General features: G+C 36.5%; 1 protein-coding gene across 9 annotated transcripts in view; it reads right to left on the bottom strand.

Moving 5' to 3' along the window:
• Positions 1-16,744: 16,744 nt before the first annotated feature.
• Positions 16,745-23,767, bottom strand: part of BRD1 (bromodomain containing 1) — a 67,938-nt gene continuing 60,915 nt past the window's right edge. For all 9 annotated transcript variants that reach the window (XM_052668803.1, XM_052668802.1, XM_052668800.1 and 6 more), the window contains 3 exons: positions 22,048-22,157; positions 19,857-20,011; positions 16,745-18,629 (listed from right to left, as the gene is read on the bottom strand). In XM_052668803.1, the coding sequence (XP_052524763.1) occupies positions 18,446-18,629; positions 19,857-20,011; positions 22,048-22,157 (449 nt within the window). In that variant the 3' untranslated portion in view covers positions 16,745-18,445. The remainder of the gene's footprint in view (positions 18,630-19,856; positions 20,012-22,047; positions 22,158-23,767) is intronic.

The raw sequence follows: 23,767 nt of genomic DNA, 5'->3' as shown, positions 1-23,767 counted from the left end.
AAAAATAAAAATAATTTTTAAAAAAGATTATTTTAAAATCTTTAAGAGAAAAAGTAAGGATGTTGAGTACTCCTGAAGCAATCAGAAAAGCTGCAGTTCACAAATAAATATTATCTAATAATAAATATTTTACAGCTGCACTGTTTTACGGTTACAGGGAGCTGTTTTATGTGTAAGAATTATAAATTTGATTTTATGGTTTATAAATTCAGATATAGAAGTTAGATTAATATTTTAGAGAGTGTCTTGGTAAAGAAATCTGCTCTCCCAAGAGACATTAACAAGTAAAGCAGATTTAATGCAGGAGAACTGCTCTCCTCTTGAGTTACATGGTAAGTTGCCCAGGTTTCTTTGAAGATATCAGTGGGCATTAAATATTTTGTTTACTCAACATTTTCCTCTAAACTATTTGAATATATCTACATCCTAGTTAAATAATTTTGGAAAGGTGATTTAAATATATGTATGCACAAAAATTGGTGTAATAAGAGAAAAAATTAATCATTATCTGGATTAGAGAGTTGTATCCAGTAGGATGCAGCATTGAATATGTCTGATACACTTGATTTTGCCATTGCCACACTTTTTCAAACGGCCTGCTTTGTAAGCAGCCTGCCCTCCAGTTGCCTGATTGCTGGGCTTGGGAATCTGAGGCAATCAGATGCTCCCAACAGCAGGGCACATCTGGAGAATGCAAGTTCATTATGGAGAGCGATGAGCCCTGCTCCCTGCTCTGTCATCTGCTATCAAGGAGACTATTTCATCCAAAGATAAAAGCTAAGAGCATTGTTTTATGTTTTCCAAGGCCCTGCAGTGCGTGCAGCTCCTTCTTTATACTGTTATTGTATAACTTACTGTGAGCACTCAGAATGCCAAATGCATTTCAGAACCCAATGAACATATGATGAAAGGGCCCCTTGGTCAGTATCAACAATAAATTAGGGACATATGATTCAGAAGGTATAAAACGTCATTATTAAAGACATTACATTGTTATCTAAATTTATGGCATTTTTTCCACAGATGCAGTGCAAAACATTATATTTGAAATCAAATAATATAATAAGTAAGTATCCAACAATAATCAGCCATTAGCATCCACGTGAACTGAGTTTCTCTTTCAGGTTCATTGTCTTAAATGGTAAAACTTTAATATTTTATAATGTGTTACAGTTTGTTTTGGGTTAAATTTATAACACCAGCTAGCTAACTGTAAGAGAGTTCTGATGCAAGTTTATTTGTAATGTTTTATATAGCAGTTATTTGCTCTGAGTTAACTTTGCCTCTTATCTATTACTCTATTATTTATTTTGTTTATTAATACCTAGAGCTGATTCTAAGTTACACACACAGAAATTGAAAAAGAAGTTGAAAAATGCAAATAGATGAATTTTTAACAGTGAGCATTAATTTTGGCTTTCCATGATGAAATTCTTCATATCTGATTGTCAGAAACTCTGAACTTTGTACTGTTTAAATGAAAAAAAAGAAAAGTTGCACCTCTCTTAAAAAAAAAAAAAATCACAAATGTCTTGAAAGGGGGATGTAAGACCATTGTTGGAAACTATCAGCACACCTGAAAGCCTCAAGTCTGTGGTAACATGGACATAGAGCTCTGAAGAGCAAAGAGAAGGTTGCAGTATTCCAGTCCTTTGCAGCAAGAAAGAAAAACAAGCCAGGATCTTTCCACCAAGTATTAACTTTAGAATTCAGGTAGAGAAAGGCACTCCTATACTAAAATAATCACGTCTCAGTACAGAAATCACAGAGATCCTCTCAGCAGTTGTTGAACCTATAATCAGAGAGTAGTGGATATGCCGTAAACAGAACTAACAGGAAAGCAACATCCAATTCTGGTGTTTGTTGCTCTAAGTTTTTCAGTTTTATTATTTTACCTTTTGTTCTGTGACTTTGCAACTTTTCATATTATTCAATTTCTCATATGAAGTCTGAGAGCAGAACCAGATATTTTCAGACACAGCAATAACAACTGTACATCCTTTCTTGTGACATATTTTGACATTTATATTACCATCTTTCTATTAGATCATTGTCACGTCAGATGTCTCACCAAACTTCATAAAAAGGAAAATTGTACCTATATAGACTGACTGGACTTGAGTGGCTCGGGAGTGCATCTGCTCTGTAATATCCCTGAACATATCAGGTGCCAAAATTTAAAGTTCTGAAAGGAAGTTCTGACAATAACGACAACAAGCATTCAGCCTAATCCAGCACCAATTGCCTTTATATCAAAATGCTTCAGTCCATGAAAGAAAAAAAAGAATACAAAATCCTAAAATAAGGCTATCAGGGTGTAGTTTGTATTTTATGTTGCCCACGAAACTGGTGGCCCTTCTACCAGGTGCTACAAAGAGAAAAAATGTGAGGAATTCCGCTATGGGTCTCACGTAATAATTCCTCAATTGAATTTATAGGGAAATGAAGGCAGAATTCTGGTTTGTACAAATGAAAAATAAACTGTAAATGTCAAAAGTTTCATCTATTACTAGATAACAATTTATTTGGATTTTGCTCCTCTGGAAAAAATCAAACATCTATGGAAATGTTTATAGATATGTGTGTCTTGGTTATCAATAACATATACCCATAGTATTTTAACTTTCAAGAAAGGGCTAAACTTTTCTATGCTGAAGCCAACAAAAGTAATGCAAAGGCCATGCCCATCAACAGTTAGAGCTTTCCAGGTCTGGCACATTTTATTACTGAAAGTTGTATGTTGTTTGTTTTAACATCTGATTTTAGCATGCATTAGATCCTTGCGCTCCCTGGGAATCATTTTCATCAATCAAAGTAATGGGGATTTCTTGGGAATTTTTGTATGCACATGTTAACTATCTGCTGATCCATATGTTTGCTGCAGACACGTGCTGAAAATCACTTTAAAATTTCCTTTTATTAAAAAAAATCACAGCCATTGCTCAGAACTCCATTTTTCTGGAAGGACAAGCTTGATCTTCTGCATGCAGTTTAACAGAGCTTTTGTATTTGCAGAGACTATGAACCACCATCATGCTAACAGAGCAAAATATCTTTTAAACCATCTTTGAATTCCAGTGGGTTTCAAACAGGCTTGAAAAGAATTTCTGTACAGGAATGCAGGTTTCAAAGAGCCAAGTGCCATCATCTATCCAGCATGCCTATAAGGGAACACATTTCAGTCTGTCTGTTGTACTGAAAACTGACCTTAGACTTATTTGCATCCACATGTACCTGTGTAAGTAGATAACTTTGGTGGAAAGATGGAGATCATTTAAAGCAATGCCACAACATTAGCCTTGTCATTATTACTCACAGGTGTGCTTGGTTATGAGAATTCTTTGTGACTCAAAAATACATCAATCCAGTGTAACAATACACATTCTTTGTACTTTGTTGCTATCCATTTTTATGACTCAGCTGCTGGATTCTTCTGTGTGAAAATTCTGAGCCATTCTCAGTTGCTGTGAGTCACTTCATGGAGAAAAGCAGCTAAGGCAGAGGGTGCTATTTTCCACCCTCCTTTTTGGGCCATTAGCATGAGCAAGCTGACCAGTGCTCTAAGGCAAGTGATTTATTTCACAGCAGTAATGTCAGTTGTGTTCCCACAGAATCAACCAGCAGAAGAGACCTTGGTGAGCAGCTGAAAGATGAAGTGCTACAGTGTCTGTGAATCACAGAATCATAGAATCATAGAAACACAGAATGGCCTGGGTTGAAAAGGATCACAATGATCATCTAGTTTCAATGCTATGTGGAGGGTCGCCAACCACTAGACCAGGCTGCCCAGAAGCAAGGTGTGATTGCAGCACCATCCAGCAGCAAAACAAGTGCCACGTGTGGATCCCTCCTCAGAGCAGCACCACTGCAGAACAGCCCGTGTTCTATCCATGACAGACAGGTGCCCACAACACACAGTGCTCAAATAGCAGAGTCTTTTACAAATGTTTGGGCATTAAATCAGTTGCATAGGAACCACTTCAGCAGTCTCCCAGATGTCTCCAGAAAAAGGTGGCAATGTGTTGTAATCCAACAAGATTGAACTCCACTGGTTTATCACTAAGTAACTCAAGTTCTGCATTCAGAACTTTGTACTATTTTATTCAAAGGAAGGGAAATTGATCTTGAGGTTCTAATCAAATGATCCATGAAAGAAGGATGGTGGCTTGGTTTGCATCCAAAGAACCCATAGTTAAATCACGTAAATATTTCTAACAAACACTTTCAAAGATCTCGGAGAAGTACTGACTACCTGTCAAGAATAAGTAGAAATCCCTCCAGGCCTTGTTTTGGACAGGAGGCTGTGTTAACCACCTGTCTCTACATATGTCTGTAGAGACATGTGGGACCAGATCAGTATGACCTCCATGTTCTTTTAGATTTATTTTAACAGGCAATATGTTATGCTAAAACAAAGTGGTCCCTGTGGCATCATCCATCAAAGAGAATACCTGCAGCATAAAGAATAGGTCTTCATGGGGGAAAACACATGTTTCTTTTCAAAGTTGTCAATGTTTCTGAGTTTTTGCTAAAATAACATTTGGAGTTTTCTCTGGGTGAAAGTTGGGTGCAATTAGAAAGAGTGTGTTCATTAAAAGGATTAAAACAGGATTTGGACGTGAAGTTTAATCAAGACTGTCATGGAAAGAAAATCAGAAAAGGTTACATTGTTCTCATTTCTGGTACCAGATTTAAGAATCTTTTAGTTCTAGATTTCTTATCATACCTTATGAACAAAGAGACTTATTAAGGTTTTGGTGACATCTAAACTAGGTTTGTAGAACATTTTGGGTCTCCTTTATCTGTGTCTTTCAGGGCACATTCTGTATCACATTGGTTATACAGTATCATGTTAGCATAAAAGGATTTACACCTCGGCCGGAGACAACTTGCCTCTACAGAGCACCCTAATGAACCCACGCTAATGAACCATTTTTTAATTACAATTATAATCAAGTGCACCATACAATGTTATTGTAGAATGCATATGTTCTTAAAGGTTCAACCACTCTACTATTTTCAAAGATAACTCTAATACTGATAATATTATTCTAATACTACCACTGTCAAGTACTTTGTCATCCAAAGACTAAGAAATGCAATAAGGCTCATTATAAATATGCGTGGTAACAGTGCTAATGTGGATAACATTAGGCATATACAACAGTTGTTCAAATTAAATGTGTTAATTTTTAGCAGGTCAGACGGAGCATACTGAGCATGAATAAGTGCAGTTTCAACATACTAGTTTACTTCTGCTGTTTTCATTTTCCCAGCAGAAAAAAACTAAATCCTGCAAAAATTAAGAAAATTACTTATTTGGGTAACTCTCCTTTGATTACAGAAATGTTGATGATAATTTCGTCTCATAAAGATTGTTTATCTTTTTTTTTGCCAACAAAAATATTTGTAAATTTGGAGTTTTAAATTTCATCCAGAACTTTTCAAAAGCTTTTGACCGTTTTTAATATGTGGCATTTCAGTTTTCCACTTTGAAACATTTTACTTCAGGAGCTACTTATACTTAGTTTTAACTCTGTACATCCAGGGAAAAGTAAATATTCTTCACATCAGATGATCTTCACAAAAGAAGAGGAGTGAAGTATTATTATACAAAAAGAAAGAAAAGTGATCCGTCCAAAATAGTTTAATTAATTCCTGAGTTAAGATAGCAACTTGTAAAAAATCAGCTTTCACATACTCACATATGTATATATTTCAAAATTCATATACATCTCACAGCAAAGAAAGCTGGAAGTCAGACCTACCATAGAATTCTTATGGGTGCTAGAAGTCTCACAAAATCCCCCCAAAAATGTAAAGTGGCAAAAGTGTAAAGATATGAAGAAACAGTCAAATAATGGGGGGGTGGGGAGGGGAGGGAAAACAAAGACTAAATTTTGACCCGTTCTACAGCTGAGCAGACATATCCAACTCATCAGCTGCCAACTCTTGTGAATTTTCTCTTTTATAGGAATTCCAATTAAAATTAAAAGAAATAATTTTGATCCTTTAGAAAAATCCAAATTTCAACTTAAAAAGTATCATTTCACTTTGAAAAAAAATCCTAGATTTTGTTGCTAAAAAAGGCGACTTTAAAGTCTTGCTTTCATAGAATTTCTCAGTGGAGAAATGAAAGAAAATCACAATTATTGCTTCTTTTTATTCTCATCATTTTTGAATGTTTGTGATCATTCTTCTCATTTTCACTCTTCTTAAATTGCCCTATAGGATTCTCACATTTCAATGGCTATATGGCTGCATTTGTTTTCTATTGCATCTTATTGAATTACAGAGTGGAAAGGTCAAGTTACTAGAGATTTAACAGGCAGAATAACATTTGTAATGAAGGATCTAGGTTCAAGGTAATAACTTGTGATTGGAGGAATGGAAGAGATGAGTTCTCAAATAACTGAAACTCCAAATCAGCCATCTAAATCTAAGCTGCATGCATTTCTTACTGTTCGGGGCCTTTTTCATCTGATGTCAAACCTAAAACACCTTGACTGCAATTAAATCTTTTATTTCTTTTTTTTGTATAAAGTTGTAGTAGAAAAACATTTATTTGTGTTTAGCATTTACATGCTGAAGACTCAGTCTTACGATCTTGGAACTAATCACTACTAGGCAGCAATCAAACAGTCTCCCCTGCCAGTTGATAAATGAAATTTGTCCTGTTGCCTGAAAAAAATCAACACATAAGCTCCACACTGCATGAAACCTCCAGGAAGATGAGTATGGCAGAACTCATGCTGCTTTGTCTTTCCTGATCCTTCTTTCCTGAGCAAGAAAAGGACAGAAATAAAATGACTGGATGAGTAATATCATGAGAAGAAAACAGTTATTTTACTTTTGCAAGTCCAAGTGTTTCTCACCCACTTATTACTAAAAATGTAGGTGTTTAGCATATATGGCTTTCTTTGGTAAATCTTACTTATATGGGCCTGAATTCTGCAGTCAAATTTCTCATGTAACCATACAGGAGAGGAGTAGGACATTGGGCAACATCTATACTAGCAGCATCAGAAACTTGCAAAAATTCTCAGGTTTATGCAAAAGTCTTGGTAGGGTATGAAGTGCTTAAAATATTCTTTATGTGTATCTGTGTTTTAATGAACACTGAAGTGTAGAAGGAAGAAGAGGAAGAGCAGTGTCTGTCCTCATTCAAGAGTTTTGGAACATGGCTAGAGATTGCCTGAATCACTGCTCAGCTGTGTTAAACTTAGAGGCCTGTGCAGCATAAAAGGCACTTAGAATGAACAAACCCTATGTGAACTGGATTACATTATACAAGTTTGTCTATACAGCTATGCATACACAGAAAAACTGGATATACAGGTGGAGTTATCAGAACATTCCTTGTTATTAATTAGATACAGCTTCTTATTCCTAAACCAAGATGAACTGCCTTAATTCTTTGCTCCAAACTCAAATCAACTTCAGGGCTGCAAATAATTTCGAAAGGTTACATGGCATAGATTTTTTTTTGTGTACGTTCTCAAGATACCTGAAATTGCATGTTCCTTTGAGGTAGGAATCATTTCATACTATCTATTTCTCTAGCCTTGAGTCTCCAGATGCTTATGCAGGTACAAAAGAAAAGTTGTACTTTTTAAATTATGAAGCTAAAACCGTCATTTCAGCCCTTGAGTCTTTTTGCCACTTTAAAGCCTATGTTAACAGTAGAAGAAGCTGTTTTAAAATGCCCAACTTCAACATCAGCTTCCTCCCAGTTGTACTGTGTTGATTACATACACGCTAAACTGATGGATTTGCGACTCATTAGCCCCACAAATACCAATTAATGGAAAGTTTCTATGCATTTTAGAAGAAACTCTGACTAATGCATTTTGATACGCTGGGCATGCAGAGATTAATCAGCATGGGGAAACAGCAGCTTAATGAGCAGGAACCAGGGAAAGTGAGAAGTAATTTCTACCTCAGATTTTGGGCACAGAGAAATAACAGCACTCTAGACAAAAAGTATTTGATTTAAAAAAAAAAAAAGGGAAAAAATTGAATGAAGAAGCAAAACAGAAGAAAAAAACCCACCTCAATAAATGGTATCTCCTGTATTTCTGCAAGTGGGGTGATCTATCAGGCATGAGAAGTCTATCATAGCACAACGTGAAGCTAATTGGCTATACATTAAACGTGTAACATCACAGGGAACTGGACTGCTTTTATAGGTATATAACTGAATATAACTTGTATTGCAGAAATAATGACATTTGGGAAGTAAACAAGATTTTGAAATGAATAAATCCAGTTACTTCATAAGAAGATTTGAATCTTTAATGTGAGATAAAATGCCTTTTAGTTATTTTCTCCAAGACTCTGAAAAACTTGAGAGAGATGAAAACAATGTCAAAATCTGCACTGTATGTTTGATTTTGCTTTTCACTTGATGTCCCTAAAAATCTATGAAGTTAATTGCTTTCCTGAGGCCAGTTTCACTCTGGGAGTCCTCATAAGGCATGTAAAGAGACCTGTCCATTCTTGGTATGCAATATGCCTCTGGTACACAGTAGATCACATAAGAATAAAGTCAGAGAAAGACAGCAGCAAACATCCCTTGCCAGCTGAGCAGAAGGTCTTTCTGGGTCAGAACTCATGCCTCATTTTGAAGCAAAGTCACACAGATAAGCTTAAATCATCACGGTTAATTAATCTGCCTATAGTAATGAAAATTTTTCGCACTGCTGATGGAGTTATTCCACCTTAACTAAGCAGCTAAATCTCTGTCAGTGAAGGAGTTTCAATCCAGGTATCTTATTTCTCATGTTTGTTCCATGATCCATAGAGAAGATATTTGCAGAAATAAGTTAAAATTTGCCACCAGAAAAAAACAAAAACAAAAAAACAACATTTGATTGTGCTGTAACCATGAAGAGAGCAGTAAAGACAATGGTGTTAGATGCAGCACAACCAGATTCACATTCCTTGGCAAACTCAAGCAAGGCACAGCACTGATCCAACCTGTCCATACACACAGTTACTGCCAGTCTAGAGGGCATTGATAGGTGCTTCCTTGATAGGCTGACTGAAAAACACATCTTGGGACACAAAACACTCATTTACAGAACTAAAATTTCCCTTTTTAGTGGCAGTTTGGAGTTCAGCAAACTGATCTTTTTGATAAAATAAACTTCTAAATGGAAAAGTTGCTTAACAGTTATGCTATAGAGATCCATCCTTTTCCAGCATATCTTCCCTGGAGAAAAAGTCAGGATTTTATACTGCCACATCCTAGGGTGTCTCATGATTTTCTAAATAGTTCACTTCCATAATTTATCCTTCAAAAATTATCAGCTCTATCTGCCAAAGGTCTGTTACCATTAGTATTTTCTATATGATCCTTTGACATCATTAGTAGCAAAATCCATGCGGTGACTTCTGTTAAAGCTGAAGGACACTGCAAACTATCACTAATTTCTGCATTGCATAAATTAAACCATCCCAATTAGTTATAAATTGCGTGAAAAGCAATTGGCATTGTATATCATAATGTTTTCCATGCAAGTGTTGCATAATCCAAACAGAGATGTTAATCTAAAATGCATTAATTTACAAGTACAAACTGAACACAAATCTATCCTACTTAGTAGAATGCAGGAGTATTTACTGAATGATAAATATTCTGATTACCTTTATATTACTACATGTACTGTTTTTTGTTTGAGCTTTTAATTGTGGCATATTTTCTGGAAACGAGTATCTTTGCAGACTCATATTTGTCCGTAATATATAATATTTGTTTTAGAAGTGCACAGAAGTTCAATCAAAATGCTACTTAAAGCTTTGTATTTGATCTATATGTTCCTGCAGTTGTAAATCTCCTAGTGCTAGTTTTAAATAGTATGAGCATTTACTTCAGCAAACATGTTAGGGTGAACAGAGCACGGCCTAAATAAACTGTGTCTGATGTACCTTGTTGATCTTTGTTGTCACTGTAAGCTGGTGTTAATGGCAAAGCTATCCCACAAGAAAAATCATGTTTTCATCATTCTCCTAAATCTTTGTAAAATATCTGCAGTACGTGAATGCTCCCTCTGTCCATCAGGATGAAGGACTCGAATCCCTTAAAGATCACTGTGCAAATTCAGTGTTATCATTTGCTTAATACTCCATGTCTTCACTTTTCCAAAATATGGGAACATCATCTTTTTTTTTTTTTTTTTTAATTTTCATTCTTTTTACTATTTTAAAATACATTTTTTGGAACTGGAGTTAACAACTGTCACGGCTTTGCTTCAAGTTCTAGCAATATGAAGTGTACTGATATAGAAATTTAAAACATTCATATTTCAACTAGCAGATCAGGAAATGGGAAATATGGTTCCTAAAGGAACAAGCAGAGAGGGATTGGTAAAAAACACATTACAGCTGAATTTAAAACTCCTAAACTATATGTAGGAATTATTTCCTTTGGTAGCACTCACATGCTCTCCCAAGGTGTACAGTAGAATTTCTACTTATTTCAATCCCATAATAATATACCTGTATAGGCTGTACAATGTCATTAGCTAAAAACAGCAGTCAATATAGCAATTAATAGAAATTACCTAACATTTGCTTTATTAAGAATATTTCACATTATGCCTTGCATCTTCAGCAGAGAGAAGAGACTAGCAGAGTGAAGAGGTAATATGAACTTCAGACTGTCCCCAGAACTAATTTTAGAAGGACAGGTAGTAAAGCAGATCTGTGTAGTTCATTAACTACACCTAACTCTAGAACTGATTGAATACATCACTGTCAGCTGTAGTAACCTTGGACACAGAAGATACTGTCACACTAACTAAGATTAATGAAAATACTGAATGTTAAATGTGAAACAAACCAGAGTTTTCAAAACCAAAACTTTTTATTGCTGAGGTGTTAAAATTGTAATAGTTTATTTTTATGCAAATAGCTTTTAAGAAGCACGGAACATTTGATAGACACTTTGAGCAATTGCAATAATAAGACAGCAGCATGAGCAGGATCTCTGGCACCAGGGCATATGCAGCTGTGAGGAAATGCTATACTATTATCCACCACTGCAATTGTCTTTGACCTTATTTGTTTTTTATTCCGACTTTAAATTGAGAACTCTCCGCCCTCATTTTCCAGACAACTTCATATTTCTTGCAAATTAGGAAATTAGAACTTTAAAAATTAATTAATTAATTAATTAACCACTTGTTTCAATGTTGTCAAATTACATTTTATTTGGCTGTTTTAAAGTGTTAAAACACGTTTCTAAACTCTGCACGATGAAGAATGAGATGATCTTCACATTCAAGAAGGTATACTTGGTTGTACTGGGCACTCACCAGCAGATGAATGGAGCTGATCCTTCCCCTCTGCTTAGCGATAACAAGCCCACAAGTGTAATGCTGTATCCAGTTCTAACCTCCCCCACCATGCACCCAATACAAGGAGACATGGGCAGTACTGTAAAGAGTCCAGCAAAGGGCCACAACTATGGGTAAGGGACTGGAGTACTTTCCCATGAAGAAAGGCTGCGGGAGCTGGGATGTTTTGCCAGGAAATGGCTCATGGGGAATCTCATCAGTGCATATAAAATACCTGAAGGGAGAGTGCAAAGAGGATGGAGCCAGGCTCATTTCAGTGGTGCCCAGTTCTGGGACAAGAGGCAACAGATACAAACTGGAGGACAGGAGGTTCCCTCTGAACATGAGGAAGAATTCCTGTGCTGTGTGGGTGGCAGTACGCTGGCACAGACTGCCCAGAGATTATGGATCTCCTCTTTGGAAACCTTCAGACCTGCACATGGGCCTGGACACCCTGCTCTGGGGGTCCTTTCTTGGGCAGGGGTTGGGTGAGGTGAACTTTCTCTTGGCTGTTCTGTGACCCTGTGACACCGCCATCATGATCTAATTTTTCAGCAGTTCAATATGATCCTCCATTCGCCATACCTAAAGCTCTCAGAATCAGCAAAAAAACAAGAAACAGGGCTAATCTCATGCAGAGTAAAATGTAATACCCAAAATAAACATATTCAAGAAAACAACACTTAAAATGTATATGTACTTTTCTTCCTCCAGTCAGTTGTTATAAAAAAAACATTACCTATTTACACTGCTGAAACCCCCATTCAGAGATTAACATTTCCATTAAAAGTTAGGATCATTTTCTAACTCAACCAACAATGCAACCAAAAAACATACTTTTTCACCAGGGAACACCTGCTGACAAATACTGTTTGCCAATATTTTTGGAAGAAATAAGCATTTGTAGGAAGACGTAAACAACCATGAAGCAAATTAGATTATCTGATAAAGTTGATCTGAAAAGCTCATCTTTAAGCTTCATCAGCATCCTAACTGCATCCAATACACTCACTCCATAATCATCATACAAAAGAAGTGCCGTGGAGTAACTTTAATTTCACTTTCTTCTGGAATGTGAACATTATGGACTACGCCATTTCATTTCTGCAAATATGGAAGTCACAGAAAAAGCTGAAAATTTAGATTGCTAGTGAAATTCTTGTGCAATCTATCTCTAATTTCACCTTTTTTTCTGCATAAATCCACTCATTACTGTAATGGTTGTGTTTTTTTGTTGGTGGTTTCTTTTGGCTGGAGGGGCAAAGATAGCAGCTTTCACTGAGAAAAAAAGAAAAAAAAGTACCAGAAGCAACAGAAAAAAATACCTACTTCTTAGCTCAGGTCTTAATTTTACTTTCTAAATGAACTGCTGCCAAAATGCATCATCTTCTCCTGGTTTGGACACATAGAATCTCTTTAAGTTCTGCCTGTGCCGGTATTTAAACATCAGATTTTAAGGCTTCATGGAAGTCTACATGCCAGTCTGTGAACAAACTAATCCTGGGGCATCCACAGCATAAATAGAAAAGTCACACCAATTATGAAGTGAAGTATTAGTCTAAGAACTACTACTGCAAAATGAAAAAAAAAGTTCAGAAAAAAAAGAGAGGCAGATACACACAGATCTGGACTAATATTTAAGAATTTTCTTCCAGAAAGTGGGAAAATGCTTTGCGCTCTCCCTGCCCATTTCAGATGTTTGTTTTCCACCTAAGCATTACCCGTTGCAGTTTATTTCATCATATCCTTGTAGAGGCTTTACCTGTTCTTCACAACAGAAACATCAGAACATAAAAATGAGGTCAGCTTATACAGATTGCAAAATGAACAAGCTAAGCCAATAGAAAAGCAGTCTGGCCAAAGTCTGTTTTTTAGAGGTATGATCACACCTTTTGTTTTTAAATAAGTATCTATTATTCAATCCCTTCTGTCGATGTACTACTGGCAGAAAGTACAGTGGGATGACCAATGCAGCACTGGATTTTTAATTATATGGAAACAAACCATGAGAAAAGATCTTGAATAAACCTGAAGTACAGCTTGCATTTTCCTCCATTATCAACAGAGATTCTAAAGAAAGTCAGGGATCTCCAGCCTGCTCAGGTCTTGCTACTTGCTACTAGTCAGCAAACTTGCTGACTCATGGTAACTCTTAACCCTTCATCCGAATCACTGATGAAGATGCTGAGCAAGCCCAGACCCAGTACTGACACCTGTTGAACGCTGGTTCTTACAGGCCTCCAACCAGACTGTGCCACAGACGACAACACTGCCAGTCAGACAATTCTCAATACACCTCTCTGCTCATCTTCCTAAGCTTATGCACAAAGATGTTAGGGAAGGCACTGTCAAAAGCCATGATGAAGTCAAAGCACACAGCACCCACTGCTGTCTCCTCATCTACCCAGCCAGCCATAGCATCACAGAAGGCTACCAGGCTGGTCAAGCATGATTTCCTCTTGGTGAATCCATACTGAATGTTCCTGATAACGTTGTTCTCTATCAGTTTCTTGGAGATGACATCCAGAACAAGCTGTTCCATCAACTTTCCAGGTACAGACATGAGGCTGACTGGCCTGTAGTTTCCAGACTCCTTATGTCCTTTTTTGAAGACTGGACTGACATTGGCTTTTCTCTTGTTCTCAGGCACCTCTCCCATTCTCCATGACCTGTCAAAGACGATAGCGTGTGGTTTGGCAGTCACTTCTGTGGGCTCCTTTGAGATGGCTCACCTTCTAGCTCAATGTTATGGGAGGTAGATAAGCAACATTTGTCACTATGCTGGTCAGCTTGGCATATTCCTATCAGCCACAACGGCATAAGCATGGCCATTTTGGACCCCATCCCCTTCAGTTTAAAGCACACCTCACTAGGTTGGACAGCCTGCTGCCCGAGATTGCCCTGCCACCCCTCGACAGGGGGATCCCATCCCTCCCTAACAGGTTATAATCTTTATAGAAAGTCCCATTGCCATAAAAACCAAAACCCTTGAGCCAGCACCAGCCATGAAGTCAGGAATTGATGAACATTATGTACCTATTCCTGGTTTCCCTCCTTCCTTATACTGTCAAAATTGTAAAGAAGAAAACTTGGGCACCAGTGTTCTTCACTTGTGCTCCTGGCGCTCTATGGTCATTTTTGATTCTGCCCATATTCCACTTCTCATTGTCAGTTCTGTCCACATTAATTTTATTATAAATGATTGTTATATAAAAATGTACACAAGGAAACTGAAAAGTGTTAAGCACAGGGTGGACAGCAAATACTTCCTGCATTTGCACTTCACTTCTGTATGTATTACACACATAATTATTTTACCATTAAAAGACAATGACCTTCACCAATGCAATCGCACAAAAGAGCTTTCATTTAACCCAGTCCCCTGTGAATATCCACGACACGACCTTCCTTTACCAGCCTACAGGGCAGAAGAAGTGCATAATCTTTCACCTCCAAACTTGAATATTTTTGTTGGTAACTGCTGCGTGCTCAGCGTTCACGATGTCACCAGCACAGCAAGCAGCTCTGGGTAATGGTCTGTTCATAATGCTCGAGAATGAACCTGGAGCAGAACCCTCTGAGCAGGAATTAACAGCTAAATAAACTGTGTGAAAAGGGAACGAGGTAACGTGCCTGTCACATAAGATAGAAAGCCAGAGAGTCGGGAGTTGATGCTCTACATATCAGCTCTTTGGTGAAAAATAAACATCCCCAAACTTGCAGCAAGACCTGAGAAATCTATTTGTAATGGATTACAAAAAGTAGAAGCAGAAAAGACTGTTTAACAGCAAGAGGTTTTAATAGCAGCATTTTAAAAAGAAAATATTAAATATTTTTGTGAATGTTGATGGTCTGTGTGTATTGCTCCCTCTAGTGTAAAAATACAAAAATCACAACAAACATTGCAAAATCCACTGCATTTGGTAACAAATACAAACTTTTTTTTTTCTTTTTTTCTTTTTTTTTTTTTAAAAAAAAGAAAGTCATTACACCCCTTTTTTCCTTAAATATTTATAACATGATTTCTCACATTTTAATACAAGAGAGGACAAATTAACTTTGTTTCAGCTTCTGATCCGGGATAATCACTCTTTATTAGCTGGGGATGGTCACACCAGAATTGACAAGTGAATATACAAATCCACACCCTGCTTTTACTGCTGTGATGCTCCATGAGAAAACAGTAGGCTACTGCTCTACGCAAACTTTATGATGTTGTTCCCTTCTTTTTCCTCCACTAGAATACTAATTTCTACTCTATGATTACTTCAGTTACTAATGGTCAAGAGCAAGGTCTGAAACATAGCAAAACACATCCTCAGATACATACGCATTTATCTGACTATTGAGATAGGCCATAAAATTAGGAAATAAAGCAATTTTGGGGATCGATCTTCCTTTACTAAGTAAGCATGCATCTCTTTAAAACACATCACTGACGAGCAACAAGTCTGAGAAATCATTTTACATAGGAAACCAACCTGAAGAACCACTGGATAAGTTTACTTTGGCATAGTGTAGGAAAAGCTGTAGCCACTGCTGCAACCTGAGTTCTGGGACAGTTTCCACCACATGCACAGAAGAACAAAAAAAAATCACAGCCTTCCATGCCCACTTACTCCATTCACAGAGTAGTTTGTATAGGTATTCTCTCAAAATCAATAATAAGTTACCTTCTCCAAGAACTGACAGGAGATGCCTGCATGTATAACTTATTAAGTGGAAATTTATACTTCAGAGGTATAAAAGTTCCACCCATATGAAATTATCATCTTCCCACTCTGAACTCCAATTTATTTTCCCCTAGAACACATCTTCTCTTCCTACCAATCATTATTCGGTTTCACACACACTGATCTGGTGGCCCACATCTGAAACATGACCTGGCACAGGCTATCTTTGAAGGTTCTCTTAATAAGCAACCCTAGAAGATCAAAAGAGATCTACTGTCTCAATATTGTGCAAGTTAAGCTCAATTCCCATCAAAAATAAGCATAGTGAAAAGGCAGATCCTTAAAGTCATTACACAAAAGTACTAATTAAAGCAAATGAGCAAATTTTCATTTTATTTCTACCTGATGTGTGAATCGTTTCTGTCACAGCAGAACACCTGCCATCACTATTTCCCCTAAAGCAAAGTTTACTGTCAAGACTGGGAGAACTGTTTGCTCGATCATTTGTGAAACTTATCCAACTCTGCAATTACTGTCGTCCATTACAGGCAATTGCTCTCAGCCAGTAGGGCATAACTGGAATACTTAGCACACGGAACGCTCAGTAAGGATGGCAATGCATGCTGCAGCAAGAAAACAAGGTTCTGGAACTAGCACCTCTTCAACAATTCAGTCATGGATTAAGAGAATGGGCGCTACAGCAAAATTTCAGGGGCCAAATTCAGGACAAAATTAACAGTTGAGAAAGAAATTTTATTTCAAGCTTCTAAGGGGGTATTACAAACAATAGAGAATAAAAACATTAAAAACTATTTATAAAGTAACTGTCCCTTTAAAATAAAGACTCAAGCAGGTTTAACAATGAAGTATGCTATCCATGAAGTTTTAAAAAAAGGTTTAAAAAGTATTGGTTTTGCTGTATTTGCTAATCCTTTATAAAAAAAAGCTGGGCATAAATACTTGGTGCATTCATATGCATTATTTGGTGTTTCATATTATATAACTTGGTACAGTATTTAAGATATCACTGCAAAAGAGTTCAAACAGTGCATTTATAAATAATGGAGTCATTATAAATCACATTGCAAACATACCTTGCCATTTTCATTGTTACAAATTCTGTATTCTCAGTGAAGGTAGGAATAAAGTAGCTACAACAATCAATATCTTGACTTTATTTTTTTTTTTTTTAATATAAAAATGCAATTCTGGAAACCCCCCTCCTTCTTCCCCCTGCCCAAACATAATGCTTTACTTCTTAAAAATAAAAATAAAGTACTAATTCTATATACATCACATGTACCATACAAAAATGTATCCAAAGTTTCTATTGCTACCAAAGTGTTCTAAATTAAAAGTTACATAAATCCCCTCCGTGGAAACAGAAGATTACAAGTTACAAAAAAATCAAATTACACACAAACCATCAAGTTATTTTATACAATTTCCAATACATTTTTTCTCCCAAAGCAAGTTGTCTTCTCATGTGCCTGTATAAAAATGCATATCAATATATTTGTCAATTTTATTTTTCATTATAAAGCAAATTAATACATTTTCTACAATAAATAAAACACAGGGAGGCACATATATCAATAAAATAAAATCAATGGGAGATAAATGGGATATGGTTGTGAAAGAAATAATGTGCTTGCAGGCTTTAAGCCAGATTTGTTTAAAACAAAAACAATCTTAAGCTATTTTGGGCAACTATGGAGTGTTTTTGGTGATTTGCAAGTGATGTACATAGTAATTTTTTTTTTCCTTGATGCCTTTCTCACAAAGTACCCTCCAAAATAATGCAACTTCCTTTCTTAAAATACATATTTGTAATTGTAAATTTACATCAATCTTAAAATATGTGGTACTTTGTGCAAAGAGCAATGATTTACACAAACATTCAGAAGTCTTTTTCAGAAGCTACAGACCAAGGAAGAAATGATACAAGCAGCACCATATCGTATATGATTTAGGCAAACATATATTTGATGTAATTTTGATATTAGGCTTTACAATTCACTAAACACCGTAAGCTGGAAGATGGTGCTTAGGTAACTTAAACTTAGAAAGAAAGAAGAAAAAGCATGGAAACAAAAACCAACTCCCTCCCCAGCAAAATTATAAAAGAAATTAAAGAGCTATCTAAAATCAGAATAAGTTAAGTGTTGAATATACAGTTATGTACAATTATGCACACTATGAACAAGATGTTTTAATATGTTTAGTGGAAAATCCTCCAAACTATAATACGATAAAATCATTTGTCAATATGGCAATGGTGATTTAGAAGAATTGCTCAACAATTTCAAGTTTGCAGAATTGAGCCACTGAATCAACAATTAAGGGGTTGTATCTTCAATACATTCTTTCAGACAAAGAGGTTCTTAAGTAGAGTTCAAGTCTGTGGTACTTTTCATGCCTTGGTAGAATCTGTTAGTCAATATCACTGAAGTCACTGACTGGTTCTCCATGTACTCTACTCAGGTGGTTCATAGCACGATCAAAAGCAATCCTTACTGCTTTTCGAATGCTCGAGTTGCGACCTTCCATCATTTTTAACTTGTCTATGGTCTCATCTATCCCAAGGGGAACCATTTTGGATTTGGGAAGCCACTGCCTATAAGAAAGGGCAAAATAAATAAGTTAAATATAAAATAACATCATAAAGTTTGTATAGAACTGTAAGGCCTGCTATATCATGTTTCCCATTTAGTGGGTCAGATTTGCCATCTTAAATACAGTAGTAAAATTTCTTTTATGTTATTACTTATATTATGTATTTTAAAAAAAAAAAAAATACATAATATACCTTCCATGAAATGAAGAATACATGCTAATTCAACAGATAACATATCATTTAGTGACAAGTATCAACTGACTGAAATTAGCATGACAATTCATGCAATTTAATTTGGAATCATACAATCACAGTATATCCCGAGCTGAAAGGGAACAACAAGGATCATGGAGTGCAGCTCCTGGCTCTACACAGGACCACCCAAAAATAAAACCTTAGGTCTGAAATTATTGTCCAAGTGCTTCTTGAACTCTGACAGCCTGGGACCATGACCAACGCTCTGGGGAGCCTTTTCCAGTGCCCAATCACACTCTGGTGAAGAGCCTTTTCCTAATATCTAATCTGACCCTCCCCTGTTGCAGCTCCATGCTGTTCCCTCAGGTCCTGCTGCTATCACCAGAAAGCAGAGATGAGCGCTGCCTTTTCGCTCTCCTCATGACGAAGCTGTAGACCACCATGAGGCCTCCTCTCAGTCTCCTTTTCTTTGGGTTGAAAAAAACAAGGGATTGCAACTGCTCCTCATACGTTCTGCCCTCTAGATCCTTCATCTTCACAGCTCTCCTTTGAGTGCTCCCTAACAGTTGTGCCCTGCTTACATCATGGAGCCCAAACTTGCACAAAGAGCTCAAGGTGGGGCTGCACAAGCACAGTGCAGAGCAGGACAATCCCCAAGCCCTGCTGGCCTGGTACATTCCTGGGTTCAATATCAGCACCAGCTTGCAGATCAAACCAAAAGACTATTTAACAGTTTATATTATTACCTTTCAAACAGCCCACAAATAAGTACCTGTCATGGTTTTGTGATTTTTGGTTTTTGATATTCCACATCATAACATTGGGCACTGGGAGTTTAACTGTTAATGTTGTACCCTTCAGTAAAATATGTTTTAGTCCAAGAATTGACTTAAACATGAAATTTTAACGTTACAGTTGCTATAATCATGGGGAAAAATATCTTTAAGACAGCATCTTAATCATTTCTTAGATTTAAGCTATTGAGTTAAAATTTTAAGTCACTGCATCATGCAGAACATTTCAATAACATACCAACTTCTTTTATTGTCAAAAAACAGTACTAAGAATAGTTTCTCATCTGATTTGGTCTGCATTTGTTCTCCAATCTTCAGTACATCCAAAGGTGGCACTGGTATAGTAACACCATTGTGATGACCAGCAACACGAGGCATTTTAGGGTCAATGATCTGTAAAAGAGAAGAAAAGAGATTTCCTAATTTTTAAAACTACATTTTATGTAAAAAAGAAAAAATAAACCCAAACTGTATAACACATCCCAGTATGAATATTTGTTTCTGCAAAGAACAAGTCAGACACTCAAAATCTGAATCAAGAACAGCTTTGAACAAGGAAAAAAAAAACAACAAATGAAACAGAAAAAAAAACAGAAAAAAAATGTAACTTTCAAGTAGTTTGCATAAGCTATTTAATTATCAGAAAAGGCAACTCATTTTTCAGTGAATTGTATTGTGAAAATCACAAATGAAACTCCTTTGTAAGTAATGTACAGCATTAACAATTGCTCAACTGCCACCAAAAACAGTGTCTGTTCCATACACTTCCTGTCCAACAAACTCCTGTTGTTTTTCCAGCTTCTGCATTAGTATCTACCTTAATTTACAATAAGCTGGTAATGAAAATCAACAGAAAACTAATACTGTAGAGAATTCATAGAAATCACAAGAATCTTCTTCTCTTGACTGAAGTTAAAACATCAATCAACTAATCACACAGAGAACTATCAGTGTTTACGTAGAGCAGGGAAAAGGAGCCTTTAGGCACTTCCTACTTATGATCAATTTAAATCTAACAAAGTGCACCATTCAAGAGGCAATCAATCACAATATAAACATGTCACACCCACTGATGGGTGAAATTCATGCTCAGAACCTCATCTCCACTAGCTTTAACATGACTGCATAACTACAGTACCTGATCTCTCCAGTATATATATGTCAAAGCAGTCATATGATCATCTAGTTTATTTTATCAATAAGAACAGGCTGGACTGCTGGGTTGAGGCCAATGGGATGAAGCTCAACAAGACCAAGTGCTGGGTCCCACACTTTGGCCATAACAACCCCAGAAACACTACAGGCTTGGGGTAGAGTGGCATGAAAACTGCGTGGAAGAAATGGACATGAGAGGTGTTGGTCAACTCTCAGCTAAACATGAGCCAGCAGTGTGCCCAGGTGGACAATAAGGCCAAAGGCATCCTAGTGTGTATCAGAAATAGCGTAGCCAGCAGCAGCAGGGTAGTAATTATGCCTCTGTGCTCAGCTCTAGTGAGACCACACCTCAAGTACTGGGGAGTGTCTAAAGAAACTGTGACTCTAATCTGGAGAAGGCTCAGGAAAGACCTTATCACTTTCTACAACTACCTGAAAGGAGGCTGGAGAGAGGTTCTCCCATGTGATAGCGATAGGACTACATGGAATGGCCTCAAGTTGTGCCTGCGGAGGTTCAGGTTGGATATTAGGAAAAATTTATTCTCTGAAAGAGTGGTCAGGTGCTGGAACAGGCTGCCTGGGGAGGTGGTTGAATCACCATTCCTGGAGATGTTCAAGTAACCTTTAGATGTTGTAATAAGGAACATGTTTTAGAGGGGAAATATCGGTGTTAGGTTGGCCTAGGTGATCTTGGCAATGCTATGAAAGTGATGAAAACAGACTATATCTATAGCACCAAATGCCCAAAGCCATTTAGATACTTCATAAACAATATCTGCTCTACAAGCTGTTGATTTAAGCAGAACTGCATGTATTTCTCCTAAAACCACAGACAACAGCTTCAAGATTATGCATACAATTCACTGAATAAAATCAATCAATTTATAGTACCAAGTATTCTGTTTCTTTAATAAGCTTCAGAAACAATATTTTATACTCATTTTGCAGCAGAAAATATCTCTAACTCTAATACTACCAAGATGCCTGTCAAATGCTTATTCAGCTGATCCTTTAAACAAAAGTGTATATTGCAGTAACAAAGTCTAGTGAAATACATGCAGTAATAGATACCACTGGCTCAATATCTGTCTGGTATTGTAATAATTTTACAAATAGAATTCATGGAAAAGCTATAAAGAGGGGCAAATTGATCCCCTTTTACTCAGGGCAATTCATAACTTCCCTTTAAGGCTGAGCTCATGGATCGAGATTTTCAAACCATAAACAGTTTTGTTGTTGTATCAGTATGTACTGATGGAAAACTGTACACTCACCAGAGCTGGGTAAGAGGGATATCCACTGCATTTGGCCCATACTACTTTCAGAGGCTCAAGAACAGATGTTGCAGCATCAGTCGAAATCCACATACTGCTATGACCAACTTCTAAAAACAGAAAATAATTACATGTAAGATTAGTATTTTAAAGAACGAAGCCTCAGACAAATCTTTTGTAGTTGTTTTCTAACCAATAAATCAAACAAACGTATGCCAGTGACACATTCCATAGAAACATCAATAAAAAATAGCATTCCTACCACCTTTTCGTATCTCAGAGATTTCAGTTGCAGTATTTAGAAAGAAGACAGTGCTTGATGGCTTTTCAAGAGCCACAAGAAAATTTATTCCTAAATTATTTCTAATCTGCTCCTATTTAAAATAAGAGGTGCTTACTATGACATCTGATGTGCAAATATACATTTTGACACTGAGAAAAGAGCTAAAAGAAAATGGCTTCAAAACAAGCAGAAGAAGTAGTAGTGGGGGAAAGATTCTTGAGCTGATCGCTAAACAAAGAGGTCACACATTCTCCACAGTATATTCTGGGTCAATTTTCAAACACAGGCTTTCCATTCAATTATAGTTTACTTCAATTAATAATAGTATCAGCATCCCAAGAAAATACTGCACTGGGAAGTTTAACCTTAGAGATTCACTGTCCAGTAACAAAAGTTATCAAAATGCAATAATTCATAGTAACCTGCCACCACAACTTAAACTAGATGTTAGATATTTCCGAAGCTAAAAATTGTTACAGATTCTACTGCAGCTTTATACATCAGACGAATAAAAGAACCAAACACAATTTTCTACAGCATTTAAGACCTCAAATAAGTACTCAGAAGAACACGGGGATGTTTGTTATCAAATTCCAGAAGGCTTGCTCCACCAATGAAACTTTCAATCAGTAGATTTCATTACATACAACCATGGAAATGACTTATTTCTATTGGTTTTTGCCCTTTTTTAAAATATTTTTTTTTATTTTTTATTTTACTGAACTATGTAGCCTTGGAAGAAATGATACTAGATCTATTTACTGGCTTGTTTACTTGTTCCTTTCTATATATTTTTAGAATCATAGAATCATAGAATCACCAAGGTTGGAAAAGACCTAAAAGATCACCCAGTCCAACCGTTCACCTATTCCCAATAGCTCCTACTAAACCATGTCCCTCAATACAACATCCAGTCTTTCCTTGAACACCCCCAGGCTTGGTGACTCCACCACCTCCCTGGGCAGTCCGTTCCAGTGCCTGACTACCCTTTCCGAAAAGAGAGATTAGAGATTAGAGATTAGAGAGATTTTTTTCAGGATTTTCTTTATTTTCTCAATAAAAGCCGCAACATTCTTCAGATATATAAAAACATAAAATAAATTGAATATATAAGAATACATAAAGGAATTCTTATCCTTCAACAGCTGAATATATTAAATATTGGACACTATGGAAACACACGTCACTACTAGAATGGTTTATCAGGATTAATCTTAAAACAATTGATCAAAGTAATTTCAGCAATTCTGTATCTGTTTTATTAATATTAATAAAGCATTCACAAGGAAGCTGGACAAAGTTCTGTTTAAATTCATATCTGTATCTGCTACTTAAAAACAGTGCAGGCCCTCTTTTCTGGGACAGCTAATAGAAGAAACCAAAGAATCCTACATTATTCTTAGCTGCAAAATTGATATAAAATGAAGAAATGATATT

This window comes from Tympanuchus pallidicinctus, unplaced genomic scaffold (assembly GCF_026119805.1).
Source record: "Tympanuchus pallidicinctus isolate F22 unplaced genomic scaffold, pur_lepc_1.0 scaffold8, whole genome shotgun sequence".
Classification (NCBI taxonomy): Eukaryota; Metazoa; Chordata; class Aves; order Galliformes; family Phasianidae; genus Tympanuchus; species Tympanuchus pallidicinctus.
Note: the sequence above shows the minus strand (reverse complement) of the source record. Positions and strands in the feature narration are given on the sequence as shown.